We start from the raw sequence: 22938 nt of genomic DNA on the forward strand, positions 1-22938 counted from the left end.
TAATAAAGAAAATAAAGTCCCCTTAGTACTCTGGACATTGTGTAAGTAATTACTTGTTTGTATTTTTCTCCTTAGAGATCTAGGTTGGGGATCTGGGAACATATCTTGTGACAACTGCTGATTTAATTGATTGTTTGATGACCTACAAAAAAAACTATTGTAATAGGGCAAGTCAGACCATGAACTACGTCAAGAACTGACATGCAACGTTTGTTGATCAATGTGCTAGACAGCAGAGAAGTGAAATTTGATAAGTGGGTGGTGTATAAAGCCAGGTAAATCCTCTTCCTTTTCAGATTTCCTTTAAAGGAAGCATTACTGTAAATGAGGCAGAATAAAACTCTAGGGATTTCTAGACAGACATTTTTTGTTGGGATTTTATTGTAAAACTCCACAGGCCTACATGATGTTGCCATGGGTAGGGGCCAGGAACGAAAACCTTTTAATAGAAAAAAAAGATTCTGTAGTCGTGCCACAGGTAAGATTCTGAAATTTTAACCAATGCAACAGAACAACATTCTCATTCTAACCAATTACATTTTGATGAAAGCTGTTAGTTAAAAAAAAAAAAGACGTATTTGTTGTTGTGTTTTATGATTTGTCGTTGTGTTTCATGATTTGTTGTTGTGTTTTATGATTTGTTGTTGTGTTTTATGATTTGCTGTTGTGTTTTATGATTTGTCGTTGTGTTTTATGATTTGTCGTTGTGTTTTGCACTTCAGGGCCACCGTACTTATTCTATATGCTCATGCTTCAATTCTTTGTGTGGCTGTCATTTCATGCAGATAAAGGTCAGCATCCAAATGTGTATAATAACATACACTTACAGTACTGTACTAACTTAAAATGATTAACTTATTTCACTTCCCTAAAAAACAGACAAACTGCCTTTCTATTCTTACTTGAAAGAGGAACTAAAAGTTAATTTAAAGCCAAAACAAAATAGTTTCATCCCCTATTGTGATATGCATGCATATGTTGGTTCCACTACTGAGATCTGAGGGAGATTGGGGAATGTGAGCCAGTAATAATAATAATAATATTTCTGGGTGTTGTATGTATTCCTGATAATAATCATCAATAATAATAATTAAAAAAGAGTGATTACAGTGGGCAGAAGAAGTATTTGCAGGTTTTCCTACTTACAAAGCATGTAGAGGTCTGTAATTTTTTATCATAGGTACACTTCAACTGTGAGAGACGGAACAAAAATCCAGAATATCACATTGTATGATTTTTAAATAATTAATTTTCATTTTATTGCATGTCAAAAGTATTTGATCACCTACCAACCAGTAAGAATTCCGGTTCTCACAGACCTGTTAGTTTTTCTTTAAGAAGCCCTCCTTTTCTCCACTCATTACCTGTATTAACTGCATCTATTTGAACTTGTTACCTGTATAAAATACACCTGTCTACACACTCAATCAAACAGACTCCAACCTCTCCACAATGGCCAAGACCAGAGAGCTGTGTAAGGACATCAGGGATAAAAATGTAGACCTTGTAAGATCTCACCTCGTGGGGCATCAATGATCATGAGGAAGGTGAGGGATCAGCCCAGAACTACACGGCAGGACCTGGTCAATGACCTGAAGAGAGCTGGGACCACAGTCCACAAAGACCACAAAGAAAACCATTAGTAACACACTATGCTGTCATGGATTAAAATCCTGCAGCGCACGCAAGGTCCCCCTACTCAAGCCAGCGCATGTCCAGGCCCGTCTGAAGTTTGCCAATGACCATCTGGATGATCCAGAGGAGGAATGGGAGAAGGTCATGTGGTCTGATGAGACAAAAATAGAGCTTTTTGGTCGAAACTCCACTCGCCGTGTTTGGAGGAAGAAGAAGGAAGAGTACAACCTCAAGAACACCATCCCAACCATGAAGCATGGAGGTGGAAACATAATTCTTTGGAGATGCTTTTCTGCAAAGGGGACAGGATGACTGCACCATATTGAGGGGAGAATGGATGGGGCCATGTATCGCGAGATCTTGGCCAACAACCTCCTTCCCTCAGTAAGAGCATTGAAGATGAGTCGTGGCTGGGTCTTCCAGCATGACAACGACCCGAAAACACACAGCCAGGGCAACTAAGGAGTGGCTCCGTGAGAAGCATCTCAAGGTCCTGGAGTGACCTAGCCAGTCTCCAGACCTGAACCCAATAGAAAATATTTGGAGGGAGCTGAAAGTCCATACTGCCCAGCGACAGCCTGGAAACCTGAAGGATCTGGAGAAGGTCTATATGGAGGAGTGGGTCAAAATCCCTGCTGCAGTGTGTGCAAACCTGGTCAAGAACTACAGGAAACGTATGATCTCTGTAATTGCAAACAAAGGTTTCTGTACCAAATATTAAGTTCTGTTTTTCTGATATATCACATACTTATGTTATGCAATAAATTACTTAAAAATCATTGTTATTTTCTGGATTTTTGTTTTAGATTCCATCTTTTACAGTTGAAGAGTACCTATGATAAGAATGACAGACTTCAACATGCTTTGTAAGTGGGAAAACCTGCAGTATCAAATACTTGTTCTCCCCACTGTATCAAAGTGAAAAAGGACCTTTGGGTGCAAGGTCGGTGTAATTGATGTGGAGGAACTCATAGGGGAATACCATGAACTAAAGATTCAGAGGTATTTTGTTCCAAGATCATTAACCATGTTGTCAATCATGGCCTGTTGATGAGAGCCAGGGCTTAGGGTCCAGCCCAATCTCAGGAGATCATGTGGCATCAACAGTAAGTAGTGAGGAACTTTGTAACAGCAAGCCTACAATATAAACTACATCGTCTTAGTGAATTGTTGACAGGATAAATCTTTTTACAAGGATAAACTTGGCAGCGTGGGTTAAAAATGCGGATGGTGTGAAAGAAGAAACCACCTCGCTACGTAGCTATAGATTTAAGGTGGGTGATATGGTTATTGAGAGAGAGAGCAGCCAAGCCGTATACCAAAAAGATTGTAGATGCCCACAAACTTTCATCCATTCAGGGCGAGCATGTTGGGTCTGGCAGGCAAGTTGATGCAAGCTGCTGAGTATACATATCATTGTTGGTTGTTGTCTAGATGGAGGTCAAAAAAGGCTTGTTCTAAAAAGGCATGCAGGATGCACAGGATAATATCCTGTGTGGGAGCAGTCGGATACAGGGTAGTGTAACCTATATAAAGGTGAACGCGGGAGTTACCAGCATCAACCATCACAACAATCATTAATATCACATAGTATAAAGTTGGCCCAAGATTCAAACCTTGAGAAAGAACCATAGATACAAGCAGATGTGTAGGGAGCTGGACATCCGATTTCACACATTATTCACCATCAGAATTATTTTTCCAGGCTATACAGGCTATACAGTCCTCTGAGATCCCTTGATTGCTTAGTGTATTAATGAGGATGATATGTGGAGTCAAACACCTTCACCTAACCGATAAACACAGCTGCACAAAGCTGATTGTTGTGTAAAGCAGATATTATGAAGTTTAGGGCCTCTGGAGATGCTGAGATACAATCAAGGCCGGATCTCAAGTCTGACTGAAATGCAGAGAAAACACTGCTGGAATCAAGATGGCTGGTTAACTGTTTTGTAACAAGACATTCAAAACTTTTAGACAGGCACATTATAATTGACATACCGTGTCTTCAGGAAGTATTCAGACTGCTTTCACCACATGTCGTTGAGTTTTAGACTACATTTACAAGTTATTTTAAGTTACATATATTATTTTACCACCAATCAACACACAATACCCCATAATGACAAAGCAATGCACAGTTCTTGAAGTTCATGCCATTAGGTAATATTGAAAAAACTGAAATAAGGTTGTGCTCATAAGTTTGCATGCCCATTGATTTTGAAAATATGACTGACCATGCAAAACAGGATAGTGATCATATGAAGCCATTTATTATCACATAATTGTTTGGCTCCTTTTTAAATCATAATGATAACAGAAATCACCCAAATGGCCCTGATCAAAAGGAGCACAATTCGACGATACTTGAACAAAAATAAGCTACATGGTCGAGTTGCCAGAAAGAAGCCTTTACTGCGTCATTGCCAAAAAAAAAACCAGTTACAATATGCCTGACAACACCTTGACACGCCTCACCACTTCTGGCACACTGTAATTTGGAGTGACAAGACCAAAATAGAGCTTATGGTCACAACCATAAGTGCTATGTTTGGAGAGGGGTCAACAAGGCTTATAGTGAGCAGAATTTCATCCCCACTGTGAAGCATGGAGTTGGCTCACTGATGATTTGGGTGTGTGAGAGCTCTAAAGGCACGGGGAACCTTGGCAAGGTGAATGCAGCAAGTTATCAGAAAATACTGACCGACAATTTCCAACACGGAAGCTGCGCATGGGATGCTCTTGGACTTTTCAACATGTCAATGACCCTAAACACAAGGCCAAGTTGACCCTCCAGTGGTTACAGCAGAAAAAGGTGAAGGTTCTGGAGTGGCCATCCAAGTCTCCTGACTTTAATGTCATTGAGCCACCCTGGGGAGATCTCAAACGTGTGGTTCATGCAAGATGATCAAAGACTTTGCATGACCTGGAGGCATATTGCCAAGACGAATTGGCAGCTGTACCACCTGCAAGAATGTGGGGCCTCATAGACAACTTTTACAAAAGACTGAACGCTATCGTTGATGCTAAAGGTGGCAATACACAGTATTAAGAGTTATGGGTATGCAGACTTTTGAACAGGGGTCAGTAAAAACATTTCTTTGTTGCCATGTTTTGTTTTATGATTGTGCCATTCTGTTATGACCTACAGTTGAATCTATGAATCCCATAAGAAAAAAAGACGTATTTTGCCTGCACACTAATGTTTTCTTTGCAAATTGTACATATATTACCAATTCCCCAAGGGTATGCAAACCTTTGAGCACAACTGTATCTCATGTACTCAAGTTTGAGCCGAAATGCATCCACTGTCCTCTGACCATCCTTTAGATGTCTCTACAACTGGTTTGAGTTCACCTGTGGCAAATATAACTGACTGGACATAATTTAGAGGTACACCGTCTACATGAGGTCCCACACTTCACAGAGTACGTTAGACAAAAAACCAAGGCATGAAGTCCAACTCTCTGTAGACCTCCAAGATAGTGTCTAGACATAAATCTGTGGAAGGTTATAAATACATTCTTAAGCATTGAAAGTTCATTAGTCTGGCCATTAACCCTACTTTCTTAGAAAGCTGGTGGAGGCATACCCAAGACTCAAAGCTGTGATCGCTACCAAAGACACTTCTACAAAGTATTAAATGAAAAATTGAATACATGTGAATATGAGATATTAGCTTTTTTCCATAAATTGGTAACATTTTCTAAAAACTTCTATTTTTCACTTTTAATTGATTATAAATGAAGTCAACAAAACCAAATGTGGAGAATGTGCGGAAGTGAAGGAGTCTGAATTCTTATCTGTAGATTTGTTGTATGTCATCCCCTTTTATTTCTAGTATGTCATCCCCTTTGGAAAAAGGAATGGCGGCAGCAGCTTCTCAGTCAGTTTATATGCACAAATCCTTTAAATCTTAAAAACACTATGTTAAACTCTCTACAAAAATCATTAAGCCTATAACATTATTTACACCTGGGTTTTCTTAATCATTTTTTTTTACAAAATGTCAGTGTGATTCCTTATTTATTTAATTATTATGAATTTATTTCATTTTGTCCCTGTTCGCAAGCTATCAATTCTGTTTAAAATAATTTTGAAATATTTCCAGTTGAGCAACGAGATGCAGCTGAGCATCATGATGAAGGTGAAGAGCGGTGAGCTGACCGTTGAGGAGGCACTCAACCAGGCCAGGAGGGACAACCTGAGACAGCTGACACAAAGTCTGGCTTCAGAGGTATTGTTCATAGACACGGCACATATCGTTTTGTGTGTTTTCTTCTCGAGACCCAGTATACAGCTCTGGGAAAAAATTTGACTGCAGCAAAATTATCAATTTCTCTGGTTTTAATATTCATAGGTATGTGTTTGAGTATGAACAGTTTTGTTTTATTCTGTAAACTACTGACAACATTATTCACAAATTCCAAATAATAATATTGTCATTTAGAGTATTTATTTGTAGAAAAATAACCCAAAAAAGATGCATTGTTTTCAGACCTCAAACAGTGCAAAGAAAAAATATATATATTCATTTTTCAACAACAAAATACTAATGTTTTAACTTAAGAAGAGTTCAGAAATCAATATTTGGAATGACCCTGATTTTTAATCACAGCTTTCATGCATCTTGGCGTGCTCTCCACCAGTCTGTAACATTGCTGTTGGGTGACTTTTTGCCACTCCTGGCACAAACATTCAAGTAACTCAGCTTTGTTTGATGGCTTGTGACTATCCATCTTCCTCTTGATCAAATTCCAGAGGTTTTCAATGGGGTTCAGGTCTGGAGATTGGGCTGGCCATGACAGGGTCTTGATCTGGTGGTCCTTCATCCACACCTTGATTGACCTGGCTGTGTGGCATGGAGCGTTGTCCTGCTGGTAAAAACCAATTGGCAGAGTTGGGGAACATTGTCAGAGCAGAAGGAAGCAGGTGCTCTTCCAGGATAACCTTGTATTTGGCTTGAATCATTCGTCCTTCACAAAGAGAAATCTGCCTGATTCCAGCCTTGCTGAAAAATTTCACAGTGGGTGTGAAACACTGTGAGGCGTGTAGGCCTCTCCAGGTCTCCGTCTTACCATTAGATGCCCAGGTGTTGGGCAAAGCTGCAAATTTGACTCAGAGAAGATGGCCTTACTCCATTCCTCTACGGTCCAATCCATATAGTATATAGTATTTAGCAAACTTCAGTCTGGCTCTTCTTTGCTTCTCATTGATGAAGGGCTTTTTTCTAGCTTTGCACGACTTCAGCCCTGCCCCTAGGAGCCTGTTTTGGACTGTCCTCACCATGCACTTCACCCCAGCTGCTGTTTGCCATTCTTTTTGTAGACACTGAAATGGAATGGATGCCATACATTTAGAGATGCTAAATTAAGAAAAATTAGGAGTGGTCTCTTATTTCTTTCCAGAGGTGTATCTTTACAATATGGTTCCACATGTTTGTGTGGCCTCGTCAATGTGTTCATGCATTGGCCAGGATTTAGTCAGACTGTACAGATAGTTCTGGGAACAACTACAGGTATACACAAGCAAATGATCGTGTCCCAAGAAACAACCTTGGCTTTTTTGAATATTATCGAATGACCAAACATATCTCAATGGATCTTCTGAGCAGATTTATGAAATGCATTTAATTGAATGTCAATTCCAGAAACAACTAGAACTGTGTGTACATGTTTCCGAATATCGTAAGGATTTGATTGAATCATTGTCATGACCATTAGAAAAGGCTAGAGAAGATGACAGGGAAGTAAAGCGGAGGAGGTGGTTGAATTTCACAGGGTTGTACTACTGGGCATCAAACACAGAACAGGGAAGCATAGCAACCACAAAGCGCTGTGCACTCTCACAATTGACACTGTTGACACATGACACAGTACATGTTGTGTATCCTATCCTATTATTCACTACCAATTCAAAAGATGTGTCTTGTCTGGCAATGTAGAACCGGATTTATCGCTCTTTAATGTGTTCACAACCTTTTTTCCTGCATCGTCAATGATGTGTCTGTCACCATGGCAGGAACAACAAGCATTCCAGTACAACTTTAGTGTTTACAAGTACAACCGGTGTAGGTGGCAAAAGCGTATTCTTCAGGTGAGTCTGATATAAAACCGCTTTCCACAATTAATTAGCTGTCATGACAACTCATCACAACTGGTGTAATGACCTCTACTACTGTGATAACAACTCTTAAGCTACCATGAAACCTGTAGTGTGTTGGTTAACACCATCAACACTGTCATGCTGTCATTGATCATTGAAAGAAGGAAGTGACAGTTTCAGATTGATGTGATTCTCTACACTGTTCAGATTGACTTCAACACAAAAATGGTGTGCAGCATAGAAAAAGGCATAGTGAAGCGGCAGCTGCACTTCCTGTGCATTAAGAGCTGCCAAGACGGAGCTGGGACCAAGTTTTCTATATCTTTCAGAGGAAGACATGACTATGAATTGGAGGCCACCTCAATGGAGGACAAACAGAAGGTAAGGTTAGAGACATTTTGAGGAATCTTTATTTTTAATTGACACATTATTTTCGATTGAGACTTTTTCACCTTGATGTTGTGTGTTGGGGAGGTAGATAATGTTGCTTGTCAACAAGATAATCTACAAAAACATATACAACAATCCAGTAGAGGGCCGCGAAGAGACGTGTGACCTGCCTCTGCCTGAACCACCAAATAGCCTCAAGGAAGGCTTGCTGTTTTTGCAGAGAGGTGGATTGGCATCATTTAAATGGGTGAAGTATGTGTGTAATTAGATCAAGTCTTTACTACTACTACTAATGCTACTATAACTACTACTACTACTGCTGCTACTACTACTTTAATTGCTACTACTAATACTACTACTACTGCTACTAGAACTACTACTACTACTACTGCTTGTACTACTACTTCTACTACTTCTAGTAATACAACTGATACTACTGCTGCTACATCTACTACTACTCCTACTAAGATTCTTGCTACAAGATCTACTACTACTAATACGACTACTGCTACAACTACTGCTAATACGACTACTACTACTACTACCACTACTACTGCTACTAGAACTACTACTGCTATGGCTACTACTATTACTATTACAACTACTACTACTATTACTACTACTACTGCTACTACTTTACTACTACTACCACTAATACTACTGGTACTAATACTATCAAAACCATGGCTACAATGCTGTATAACGACTACTGCACAGAGCATTTACAAAGATTGGTCGAGTCTGCAATGACGGTAAGTGTAATTTACAATGTACATGATGATGTTATGTTTATGTGGTTAGGTACGAAGCTAGCCTTCACCCTGATCAACTGACCCTGCTTCCCAGCACCCAACGGGCGGTAGGTGCAGATGGGGACAACCCATCCTTCTTGCCAGTTGTCATCCATTTGTCCGACGGGGATGCCAGTGTAGAGAGACTGCGCAGCTGTGACACCTTTACTCTTTTTACTCACAAAAATGAGTACCAGTAAGTGACCATGAAAACCCTGTTCTAAAGGAGTTGCATGGGGCCAGGGTTTTGGGAGATGACTTTGGCCCTCATTCATAAAACGTGCGTAAGATCCAATCTTAAAATGGTCGTACAATCATTTCAGTAAACTAAAATTTGTCAATATTATCTTTTCTATTCTTACGATCAAACTCACGTCTGGTCGGAGACCGTGTAAAAAATAAGGTAATGCTTGATTCGCAATAAGACCATCATCATTCATAACAGTCTCAGTAACAACTACAATTATAATAATAATTGGTAATATGAAATAAGATGACAAGGAATATAACACATACAAACATACCAAAATGTTAAATAATGTATCACGACATTACTAATGTTTGATTTATTCCATTCACTTTATGATGCATTTTTAAAATCTATTATTTCAGTTTTTCATGCGTTTGTAACGTTTGAATTAGGTTTGTTTAGCCTATGTAATGTGCTAGATAAATAAACTTGCTTTGCCTTTTTTAAGTCACTCAGGCCTGTAATATCGACAGAGTGGGAGATCACAAACGGTCATATAATTCTGGGCTGGCATCTTAGTTAGCTAACAGGTCTTAAATTGACTGGTGAGAATATAAATAAACAGTGGTGGCGCCTGGAGTAGTTACCCTAATAATGTCAGAGCTCACAGTTCTATATGACCTCGGCTGTGGGCGGACACGTTAAAGAGTATTCCGTGATTTTTTTTCACGGAAAATGACGAATGGTTAATTAGCGGTTTTAGGATAGAATTTATGCTGAAAGCTGTCAATTTATAGGTTGAATTACGGATGTGTCATATGTAAATAAGGACAGATGCAGTGCGTTCTCGAGCACACGGCTGTATCCGATTTATTTATCTGTTAAGACATCTACGCTCATTTCGAAGAGGTGCAAAGGTTTTGTAAATTGCACTTGGAATTATCGTACGTATCTTCACACGCTTAAATCTGAGATCTTTTCTTAGATGTTTACATGAATGAGGGCCATTGTCTTAGTACGTTTCTATTTATGCATTATCCATTTAAAGATGAAGCATTTCTTAGTGTCAGTACATCTAATATTACCAGCAATGTTTCTAAATATCAAATTCTACAATTTGTCAGAATATAGTTACTTTGTGTAGAGCTTAGCCTTGCACTAAGTGTGATATGGGTGAGAGGAATGTGGGTAGCTTTTGGAAATGTCTCCGTCCTTGGCACTGGATTCTAGACAGTGTACAAAAAATTATATGGTAAAAAAAAGTAAGCACAAAAGGGTCAAGGGATACTAGAGTGTAGTTTAATATTCTACAATTTGCAATATCATTATAAGGCGTACCACATACAAAAGGCAGTAGAGCATTCCACAGTATACTAGTTTGTGTCAGAAAAATATTGAATAACTGACTGTAATATTTTATCTGGGCAATGATAATTAAAACGACATATGCTGATGTATTGCAGGTTCCGGATACCTGTGACCAACAATTCAAAGAGCACAGAAGCAGTACAGAAGGAAAGGGATGCCTGGGTCCAGGCGATTGACGAGCTGTGCCTAGACTGGAAGCACAGGTCTCAGTCTGAACATTTCTATGAGGATCCCAAGGCTATAACCATTTATGATCACATCAGATACATTTCTGAGGAGAACAATTCCACAGTGCTCAGAAGAACAGATATTGTCTCCAGCGCTGATCATCTGCTGGTTGGTGAAAATACTGAAAATACTCCAACATCACCTGCCCTTACACCCTGCAGCCCTGTAAAGTTACAAGAGAATGTCCCCATCAGTGGCCCTACCCTGTCCTCTGTCTTTTCCTCTGGTTTTGGGCCTGGTCCTGCAATGTGTCCAGGCCCCATCCCTGTCCTGACACCTGTCCCTTTCCCTCTGAAGGGACCCCTCCCTAGTGTTCCTGTATCCAGTCCTGATTCTGTATCTACCAGTTCCCCTGTTCCCCTGAGTCCATTGTCTTTCCCTGTCGCTGCGACTGTCTCTGTGCCCATACCATCAGAGATACCAGTTCCCCCTTCTATTCCTATGGCTCCTCCATTGCCTTTTAAGCTCAGTAGTAAATGCCCAACAATGCGGACCAAGGCCTTCCACTGGGATGAAGTTAGCAGAGATAAGGTACCACTACATTTATAATCATGTAATATAGCCACCACTACATTTATAACCATGTAATACCGGTACCACTATATTTATAATCATGTAATAAAGGAACCACTACATTTATAATAATGTAATATAGCCACCACTACATTTATAACCATGTAATATAGGTACCACTACATTTAGAATCATGTAATATAGCCACCACTACATTTATAACCATGTAATACCGGTACCACTATATTTATAATCATGTAATATAGCCACCACTACATTTATAACCATGTAATACTGGTACCATTACATTTATAATCATGTAATAAAGGTACCACTACATTTATAATAATGTAATATAGCCACCACTACATTTATAACCATGTAATATAGGTACCACTACATTTAGAATCATGTAATACCGGTACCACTATATTTAAAATCATGTAATATAGCCACCACTACATTTACAACCATGTAATACTGGTACCACTACATTTATAGTCATGTAATATAGGTACCACTACATTTATAATAATGTAATATAGGTAACACTACATTTAGAATCATGTAATATAGCCACCACTACATTTAGAATCATGTAATTTAGCCACCACTACATTTATAACCATGTAATATAGCCACCACTACATTTAGAATCATGTAATATAGCCACCACTACATTTATAACCATGTAATATAGGTACCACTACATTTATAATCATGTAATAAAGGTACCACTACATTAATAATCATGTAATATAGCCACCACTACATTTATAACCATGTAATACCGGTACCACTATATTTATAATCATGTAATATAGCCACCACTACATTTATAACCATGTAATACTGGTACCACTACATTTATAATCATGTAATAAAGGTACCACTACATTTATAATAATGTAATATAGACCCCACTACATTTATAACCATGTAATATAGCCACCACTACATTTAGAATCATGTAATAAAGGTACCACTACATTTAGAATCATGTAATATAGCCACCACTACATTTATAACCATGTCATTTAGGTACCACTATATTTAGAATCATGTAATATAGCCACCACTACATTTAGAATCATGTAATACCCGTACCACTACATTTAGAATCATGTAATATAGCCACCACTACATTTATAACCATGTAATATAGCCACCACTACATTTAGAATCATGTAGTATAGCCACCACTACATTTATAACCATGTAATATAGGTACCACTACATTTAGAATCATGTAATATAGCCACCACTACATTTATAACCATGTAATAAAGGTACCACTACATTTAGAATCATGTAATATAGCCACCACTACATTTAGAATAATATAATATAGGTACCAATACATTTAGAATCATGTAATATAGCCACCACTACATTTAAAACCATGTAATATAGGTACCACTACATTTAGAATCATGTAATATAGCTACCACTACATTTATAACTATGTCATACAGGTACCACATCATTTAAAATAATGTTTAATAGGTACCATAACATGTATTATCATGAAAAAAAGGTACCATTTCATTTATAATCATATAATATAGGTACCACTACATTTTATATAATCTATTATACCCTTGTAGTTTGACAATCATAGTATACATATTATATTATAGTATTATAATATGTTATGGTATTTTGTAATGTAAGGAAGTACCAAAATTCCACTTCATCATTTCCTTACAGTGAAGTGCAGTTTCTGTTTCTCTGTACTTACCCTAGTCATTGTATTATATTGAGAATACAATGTGTGCTTGTGTGATTATTTTTCTCGGCAGATAGAGAAATCGTTCTGGTCACAGAGAAATCCTGGGGAAATTCAAATTGACACGTCACGCTTGAATGAACAATTTCCAGTTCATGATTTGGGAACATTTGGTGGGATCACAGAGCCCAGCAATAACCTTCACATCATGCTTACCCCAAAGGTTGCTCATAACTTTAGTAAGTAGCTTCATTTTACCTAGTATTGAAATTTAAAGAGATGTGATAGGTTAACTATCGACTCTTCTTAATGGTGTTATCTACCCAAAGCCACACAATCCTATTGTTAAATAATGCATTAATGTGAAAAATGATCTGACATTATTCTGCATTTTGGAGTTACAAGTTAGCAACCAATATTAGAAATTTGTTTGAAGAAATCTGTTGAGACTCGTGTCAACTACAAAACCCACACTGCAATGCTCTCTAGACAAGCTCTGGCTGACTGGGTACATTTAACATCAGTGGGTAGCTAGCTGGAAAATGTATCTACACAATAATATCAAAGTCAATATCAGCACTGTGGAGTGGGTGTAGTTGTAATATTGCATCAACAAACTGGTCTATCAATTTAGGGGTTCAAAACATCTCATTTTCAACTTGGTAAAGATTGTGTTTCTAACTCAAATCTGTGTTTATCAGGTAGCTATGGCAGCACAATCTTACATCTATCTGATCTGAAGGCAAGCTGGAGCTATTCCCAGATTGCTCACTCTTGTCAAATCCTCTCAGATGGGGTGTGTGCCTTTGGGGTGTCTTTATTAAAATACATTTAAGTAACAGAGTTTGCAACCACCAGATGGCAGTACTTCATTGAAAAGTATGTGAGGTTTGCATAATGCTGTCTTGACTGCATCGTACAGTATCTCCTGATTGCATGTATTTGCTGGAGAAAAGACCATCATTGATAATCAGCAGCTAAATAATAAGGTTTAGAAAATAAACTAAAATGAAAGGTTAGTTGAGCATTGAAACAAAGATAGTGTTCAGCCCGGACTCAAATTCAGTTTGCATAGTGACAGTCATTTAATATTTTATCTTTCACTAAAATTACGTAGAAATGCCTGAACAGGTTTAGGCCCTATATGCCCTTTGAAACGTATGACCATCTTTGTTGGTTAATGGTGCTCGTTCCAGCGTAGATACAGATATGTTTTTTTTTTCTTCCCTGTTTACAGCACTGTGTGTCTACAGGGGGCAGTCAATCAGAGCCTTGGTTAAGCTACAATCTTTTTTTCTTCTTCTCCTAATGGTTTTGATTGTTATTCAGCAGGGCATCTATGACTATCACTCAAAGTGACCTGAAACCAATGGATAAAGTTTGTGTGTTTGTGAGTGAGTGTGTGTGTGTGTGTGCGTATGTGTGCGTGTGTGTGGATGTGTATGTGTGTGTGTGTGTGAGAGAGCGAGAGAGGGAGAGAGTGAGACAAAATGGTTTTAGAGAGTTCTCTTTATGCCAGTCTTCGAAGTCACACAGAAAGTGTGATGTGTTAACACGTGGCGAGGCAGAGAGCTTGTAAACAGCACCAATACAAGTGCGCAGACTTCCAACAACATTACAGTACTCAGGGCAATGAAATATGAATGGAGCCTGTCATGGGTGAGCACAGGGCCGGAAACGCCTGCTTCTCTCCTCTCCGTGACCTGGAACGTTGAGCTCTGACCAGGTAGTGTGTCCGGTGGCCACACTGCCTGTGGCTGACCTCCAGGCGATGCATCTCTATGCCGTCAGAACGAGAGTGGTGTGAGGGGTTTGACAAAACACGCAAGTGCTAGTGCACCCACACCTGTACAAACACACATATGCAGTCACAGAGATTATGCTGGCTGCAGATGAGCTCTGCATGTCTATTAGCAGGATATCTGCTAACTGGATGTTGTTTGTAATATTCTTGTTGCAAATTGACAGTGACAGGACTCGCTGCATTTATTCTGCTTTGCGAATAGCTACTACTGAGACACAAACCCAGAATGCCTACAATAATTGTATTTTAAGCTACAATCAATTAGTTAGATCAATAATGAGATTAAACCTGTGTCAGTAATGACATAAAGTACTGTATTTTAACTTACTGTTTTATCTGTCATGTGACTTAGAGAATTTCACCCAACTAACAGAGAGCTTGAACGTGGTCTCTGTGGGTTGTCTGTCTCTCTTGTTGTCATCAGCATGCTACTTGCCAGCATGTAGATAAGTGCAGGGGAGGTATGCAGAATGGCCTTGGCCTGGAAAGGATGGTTTTGTGTTTACCGTCCTTCATGAAAATACCTGAACTCTGTGAAGAGACAGAACAGAGCAGATCATTTGGGTTGTGTGGGAAGATGTGGGTGAACTACTATGTGGTCAGGAACCAATGCTTAGGGAATGACCCACAGTTTACAGGTGTTACTGATGAATGAAATGTTTTTATATGAGTGAAGTACATTCTGTATAGCTAGCTAGCATCTTAACTAATGACAGGAAAATATATCCTGTGGAGGGAGGTGCAGTTGGATATATCCCGTGGAGGGAGGTGCAGTTGGTTATATCCTGTGGAGGGAGGTGCAGTTGGATATATCCCGTGGAGGGAGGTGCAGTTGGTTATATCCTGTGGAGGGAGGAGCAGTTGGTTATATCCTGTGGAGGGAGGTGCAGTTGGATATATCCCGTGGAGGGAGGTGCAGTTGGTTATATCCTGTGGAGGGAGGAGCAGTTGGTTATATCCTGTGGAGGCAGGTGCAGTTGGTTATATCCTGTGGAGGCAGGTGCAGTTGGCCAGCTGTGGGGGTTTAACAATCAGATGTGGCTGCCTGTCAGTAGAATAGTAGGATATTTACTTTAAAACTGTATTGTTTTCTCAGCTATATGGCAAAATGTGTAGCATAGCAGGATCACTACTGGTGGTCACTATGAAGCGCACAAATTGTCTGCTAGCCTTGTGGAACCAACCTGATCTAACAAGCTCACAGTCCCTTTCAAAACAGCATGTAAACAGAATGTAAACAGCATGTAAACAGAATGTAAACTTGCGAGCTCAGGATGGTTCTAGATGTCTGGCCACATTTGGATTTCAGGCTTTCATATTTCTGGGGTCCTTGACAAGCTTTAAATCCATCATCTTAGAAGGCTGTGATGATCCATTGTAAGACGTTTTAAACACAGAGAAATGTCAAGGTTTCATTATTTAAATACCTTTCTTCATTTAGAGAATTTTGATTATGGTGTCCTCCAAGAACTTACGCTTGTTGCACTGTTAAATGTGGTCAATTCATTCAATGTTACTTCCAATGGACTCTCACGGTATTTTATAGCCATGGCTATGTTGAGAGCATTCCTCCAGTTTAATTGATGACTGAGAATGAGTCTCAAATGGCACCTTATTTCCACTGGACAAAAGTTGTGCACTCAGTAGATAATATATATAGTAGGCCTGAATTAGTTTACCTCCAATGCAGAGCCCACTTTGGACATGTAAACCTGTAACAATTATTTCCCTTTTCTAACAGCTTATATTCTATTTTGAATTCATTATCCTGTTTGTCATTTAGCAGACAGCTCAGGAAAATAGCCAATGTAGCTGTGTCATTTCTTGGTTGTTAATTAAACATCGACCCAGTTAGCTCAATTTTGTGCTCACTCATGTGTATCGTTGTGAATATATTTTCTATATCAAAAACATTGTTATTAATTGTGGACAGAAACCAAAGTGAAATGTTACTAGTGTACCAATATGGAGCGGGGGTCAGGGAAGGGGAGATTTATTCTGAATTAGAGTATAATGTTCTTTTGATTCACTTATTTTTCACATGGGGGACATAAGTAACTATGTCATAATGATGATATCCCTATGAAAGAGCCTGCTAGCTATGCTTGCTTGTTGTTAGCTATGCTCCAGGTCCAGTGTGTTTATTAATTTGACTCCACTGTCCATAATTCCACTGTCCATAATTCCACTGTCCATAACGCCACTGTCCATAACTCCACTGTCCATAATTCCACTGTCCATAATTCCACTGTCCATAACGCCACTGTCCATGACTCCACTGTCCATAACTTCACTGTCCATAATTCCACTGTCTATAACGCCCTGTCCATAACTCCACTGTCCATAATTCCACTGTCCATAACTCCACTGTCCATAATTCCACTGTCCATAATTCCACTGTCCATAACTCCACTGTCCATAACGCCACTGTCCATAATTCCACTGTCCATAATTCCTCTGTCCATAACTCCACTGTCCATAATTCCACTGTCCATAATTCCACTGTCCATAACTCCACTGTCCATAACGCCACTGTCCATAATTCCACTGTCCATAATTCCTCTGTCCATAACTCCACTGTCCATAATTCCACTGTCCATAATTCCTCTGTCCATAACTCCACTGTCCATAATTCCACTGTCCATAATTCCTCTGTCCATAACGCCACTGTCCATAACTCCAATGATGCCGGTGTGCTCTGCACACGTCCTCTGTGAAATCAAGTCATAACGATACCTAAGGTTGTTTCCATGCTGATCTCTGAGACAGGGCAATGCCTGTCATGAAGCAACATGGGACAGCATGCCTGGGAGCTGGGCTGTTGGAATGCTCCTTGCGCGACTGTATATGGTATACTGTATACAGTATACTGTATACTGTATACAGTCTCTATACCAAACAATCATTATACCAATATTACCAGTAATTCCTCATGTAGTGTGCTATCCTATCATCTGAAATATGTCTTGGAACAATTCATGTGCCACCTTACCTACAACGACAACATGTTCAGATGCCTAGTGTGAGATCAACCTATCTTGGCAGCAATCCATAAGCAACACTGGGGCACTGGTCATAAAGATGTAACTGTGTATCACAGTAACCTTAGCAACTATAACATCAGCTTGAAAGCTAACCAGGGGGAACATCCAAATGGTTGAAGGTTGTTCATAATCTGTATCCCTTAGCGATAGTGCCACCCACTCTTCTCAGTTAGAGAGAGGAGAATCTTGGGAGTTGCAGGAATTGACTTAAACAGGCAACTGGGAACATCAGGACAAATCGGTACAATCGAAGTTAGATATCTCAGACATCTTTCTGAAATAAGATTTTTAGTGAATTTGTCTGCTATGGACTACTGAAAGCAACAAGCACAGGATTATGCACGTAGAGCATCAGCACATGATAAAGGTTTATTCTCAGTCATTTCATTTTGAATGTGTCCTACAAGCCCAGATCCAACCTCCAGAGGGATTAATTGTTAGTTATTTTGTTAAGGATCCCAGAATTATTTTGCTACACATGTTATTCCTCCAAATGTAATGGTCCTGAATTCACAAAATACTTGTACAAACTAAACATATTCTATTTCATATACTTACTGTATGTCAATTGAAATACGTTTTTACCTGAAGCGAAATAAAGTCACGCGTGAATAGCCATTTGGCATTTGGGCTGTCCCAAGAACTGAACCCACTGTTTAAGCAACGTAAGCACTATGTGCTACCAACTGTGCCATTTTCTTCTTTTACATTTCATCTGAGGTAACATAATTAACATGATGGTAAGCGTGTTAGGTAGGAAAGAAGGGAATGGAAAATATTTGTGGCATAGTGTTTTAAATGACCTTGTGGTGTATGAAATACTTAAATAATGTTTTTCCTTCCAGACAGGACTTCTTTCTTCAGCCAAAGCAGAACAGATCTATCAATACATAAATAGTCAGAGGGCTGAGAGCAGCCTCACACACCCCTGTCAGATTGACACTTTTTAATTTAGCTTCACCACTGACGGTCAACCCATCAAATTAGGACAAAGAGAATAGCTTTGAAACTAGCTGTGTAATACTTCTAAAACCTTGAACTAGGTGTCACTCAATCAATACATGCTTCCATCCCTGACTGCATGTCAAAATAACTCCTTCCCCTCTTTCATTTGAAAGTGTATTAGCATGGTAGTGTGCTACTAATGCAATGTTTTCTCCAGGGTCTCCTGCCCTATACACAGAGGTTGTCAGGTAAAATAAAAAAGTTTAGGTTTTTTAGAATGCAAATGAATGCACACCAAAGGCTCTTCAGAGGATAGATAGTTAATCCAATCATCTTTTGTTTTCAAAATGTATTATATATATTTTTTTAGTAGAGTTTTTTCAGTTCAAGCTGAGGGTACAGGAAAACACGTCTTTGACTGTCAACAGTAAAACCCTTCTCATGGCGTTCTTCAATGAATGTGTTGATTTTGTTCTGATTGTTTCCCCAGATATTTTCCTCAAAGGGTTTCCCGTGCAGCCAGGAGAACTGAAGGACAAACTGTTCTTAGTTAACGAGAGTGAAGGAGGATTCTCTAATGAACAGATCACTTCCCTGAGGAGGTGAGGAGGGATTATGTTGAAAAAACAAATCATGTTACAGATTACTCTAGAATTTGGATACAACTACAGTGGTCTGTATGAAGAACAAAACTGTAAGAGCAATATTAAGCAGAAATTTGCAAGATTCAGAATGGTACATGAACAAGCCCAGTGCGGGGTCTTGTTGGTAAAACAAGAAATATGGGTCATACATATTTTACAAGAGATAATATTGTGGGTGAAGCGTGTGTATCGGCTCCAACATCTAATGTAGAACAAGAGAATCCACAAGAGTACGTATTACACCATTTTATTAATTCTTACGCCCGTGGAATTTCTCTTCATGAAGGTCTTTTAACTATTTTGAGGCTGAGTTGAAATATGTTTTTTTTTAATGTTTTGTCATTGTAGTAATTGTGAAGTAATCATAAAAGCCCATACACAATAGCTAAGGCCGAACAAATCAGCTACCTAACTAGCAACATTTCGTCCAACATGTCATTAGTGGTCTAAGGCAGCTGATCACCAAGATGCTCTGACGTGTTTGAGCTTTGACTGTACCAGTTATTGATGAGCAGCTGGGAAGCCCCATTGGCAATGCAAATTGATCAGCATCAACCAGGGAGGTATTGTCAGCAAGGATATCCTAGTCTCAAATATTCCAGTGACTCTCTCAGGCAACTAGTACCCTTGCAAATGTCAACAGGTGAGTGAGCGTTGACTCGTGTGACTTTATGGATGAAAGGGAAGTGTGGAAAAAGGAATTCACCTTCCAAACCACTTTGTCGCGGTTGGACCCTTTCTGATCCCATGTGATGTGCACACCAGGGAATGTATGTTTTTCTACCCTCTCTGCAGCAATGTCATCAATAACTAAGCGGGCGCGCCGTCAGACAAAAAGAAGTTCTATCGTGGTTCTGTCCCTGATCAGGTCTTATTCAGTCGTGTAATGAGAGGTGTTATGAGAGCATGTTACATACAGGAAGCGTACACAGAAGTAAACCCAATGACGCTAAGATGTGGCAACGCAAGTTATTGTCAGTCCATGTAACAGAGGCCCAACCAGTAGCCTTTAGCAGCGTTCACTCTGATACTACAGAGCAGATGCCAGAACCTTTTAACAGAGCAGACTACTAATGAAACTTTCATTGGCAAGGTATTTGAAGAGACAGAAACTATTGAGTTACTCTCAGGGGTAAAACACTGAAAGCCGAGTAAAATGCTTCTTACCTCCATCTCTGCAGTTTACTCAATGATTTCCTTCAGTGGTGTTGACCTGCTCAACGAGTAGTGATCTAATGTACCACAGTGAGGATTATATTTATTCAATGAAAACATAAAATATACATTGTAATGTTGCATCTCGTATCCTAAGGAATACAATCTGATAGAAACCACTCCCAACAGGGAATGCAATATTAATTACTGGTGGCAATAGCTCTGCATCTGTAATTCAGCATCACATCCCTGTGCTCATGAAAAAGTGAATGTCTTAGGTTTGGATTTGAGACCCACTCAAATGACAGAGGAAGGTAGAAAAGTGAGTCCATTCTCTGAGTTTCTCAGGCTTAGATCTGGGTTAAATTCAGTGCAAATGAATGAACGGATGGTTCTGGCCTGCATCAGTGCTTCCACTGCTTTATAGGAGCTGACAAGGGCCATCAGAGCAACTTGGCTTTTAATCACTCCCCTTTTCTCACTGGAAATCAACTTAGTATGTGACCCTCTCAGGGAAAGCTAGCAGGATCCCGAATTGCACTATGACCTAGTGATGCCCATATGAGGCTTCATTACCGTTCTTCTAGCAGCAGGATATTATGCTAGCAACGCTTACTCAGATTTTCTTTTTCAAAATAAAAGCCATCACTTGAAATATATAGGGTAATACAGTTAGCAATCTCATCTGTACATTTTATTTTTAATGTCTGTTCCAATATTTTTTGTGTCTGTTCTTTTTTACAGACTATATTGTTAAATATATTGTTGTGTACATTTCAATGATGGCTTTTACTGTGATAAAGAGGGCTGCCAGCATAATATTCTACTGCTAAAATAACGCTGAGTAAGCCTCGTTTGGCCATCACTACTCTGACCTATCCCTCTGCAGGGCACTACTTGGCGAAAAGGGTGCCGTTTAGGAAGAAGCTCAGAATGTCTCTTTTGAAATGCATCCGTTGGGTTGAATTTCCTTTAACGTAATGTATTGTAACTAAAAGAAAGTGACTGTGTTCAGTTGTCAGTGCCTCAGTGCCATGCACCTGTAGACAGTTGCTTAACATCACCACTACACAGACACAAGCAACATGTTTTTACTACTGGAATGAAACTCCAGCCCATATTGATATGTTTCCAGCTGCTGTTTGGATTTGAAGCGGAATCTGATGTTGTCCTAAGAATCCAATGGAACCTCTTATGACAATCAAACAGTAATTCATGTAGTAATTCATATCTTCTGACAAATGACTTCTTTCTTTATAGATATATTCCTACCCCAGGTGATGTGGAAATGTATCAATCGTGTACGCGGCCCGTATCAGAGCTGCATATTGTGGACCAGTACATGATGGAGGTAAGAAGTGAATATGCTTTTCTAAGACTACTGTAATGGTGTACGAAATCTTACTACCACAGAAATCCTGGAAAAACCTTGGTATGAACCAAACAAGCCTTTCGAAGTCACAAAAATGAAAAAAACCATCTGAACAATCGAATCCAATTGGTCCCAGTAAATGCCTGATGTCTTTAGCAAGGGGCATCGTTCACCTCTGTTTTACCAAAATCTGTTCAATTGGGACCTAGGTATTGCATGTATTAACTAGACTCCTGAGCATATGTACTCAATTTCAGACTGAAAATATAAACATGTGCTTTTTAAATCTCCACTGTGTGGTCAATATTGATGTCCTTGCATATGTTGAGGCTTGTCAATGTTTGCAACATGTTCTGTAACATGTGTACCAAATTTTGTAAGAATACAAATATCCTTGTCTAATCTGCAGCATGTATTTAGGTGCCAGACAAAAAAAATCCCCTGAATGTTTATTGGTCAGTAACATTTACGTTTTAGTCATTTAGCAGGAAAATTAAGGTTAAATGTCTTGTTTATAGAAAGTACAACGGAAACAGTATTATGGTGAGAGACCTTTTGTACTGCATATCAAAAGTTTGTGCAGATCAGTCATTCGGTGCCAGAGGAGAAAGAGTGTTGTTCACAAAACTCAATATGGCATTTAATCCATCCTGGTGACATGCAGTGGTCCCTGAGGCAAACGTTCTCCTTGTAAAGAGAAGGACCTATGTAAGGATTTTAATGACTCAAGTTCAAAAGGTATAAGGTGGCTGACATGGTAAAGTTGACATTTTAAATCACTGGTTTCAAACTCACTGTCTGGTTAATGGATGTTTTTCATTAGACGTCTACGCCAACACATACAATCCATCCATGTTTAGTCAAAATCAGACCTGTGGGGTCATTGTGACACATGAAGGATGGACATACATACACACACAGACAGATCCAAAGTCCTTACTCTATATTTAATTTTTGAGATCATCAAGCACATGTTTCGTCTCTCACAGATATTGCACTATTGCGTGTGACTGTGTGAATTTCAG

General features: G+C 39.2%; 1 protein-coding gene across 3 annotated transcripts in view; it reads left to right on the forward strand.

Annotated features, from left to right (window-relative positions):
* The first annotated feature begins 368 nt into the window (after positions 1–368).
* Positions 369–22938, forward strand: part of LOC105013672 (formin-E) — a 44914-nt gene continuing 22344 nt past the window's right edge. For 2 of the 3 annotated variants that reach the window (XM_020051499.2, XM_020051501.2), the window contains exons 1-10: positions 369–478; positions 5747–5872; positions 7657–7731; positions 7948–8121; positions 8219–8382; positions 8932–9117; positions 10575–11238; positions 13023–13188; positions 19233–19344; positions 21802–21892. In XM_020051499.2, coding sequence (XP_019907058.1) covers positions 404–478; positions 5747–5872; positions 7657–7731; positions 7948–8121; positions 8219–8382; positions 8932–9117; positions 10575–11238; positions 13023–13188; positions 19233–19344; positions 21802–21892 — 1833 coding nt within the window. In that variant the 5' untranslated portion in view covers positions 369–403. Of the gene's footprint in view, positions 479–737; positions 792–5746; positions 5873–7656; positions 7732–7947; positions 8122–8218; positions 8383–8931; positions 9118–10574; positions 11239–13022; positions 13189–19232; positions 19345–21801; positions 21893–22938 lie in introns of those variants that run through there. The other variant, XM_020051500.2, reaches the window with a different exon arrangement.

This window comes from Esox lucius, chromosome 12 (genome assembly GCF_011004845.1).
Source record: "Esox lucius isolate fEsoLuc1 chromosome 12, fEsoLuc1.pri, whole genome shotgun sequence".
Lineage (NCBI taxonomy): Eukaryota > Metazoa > Chordata > Actinopteri > Esociformes > Esocidae > Esox > Esox lucius.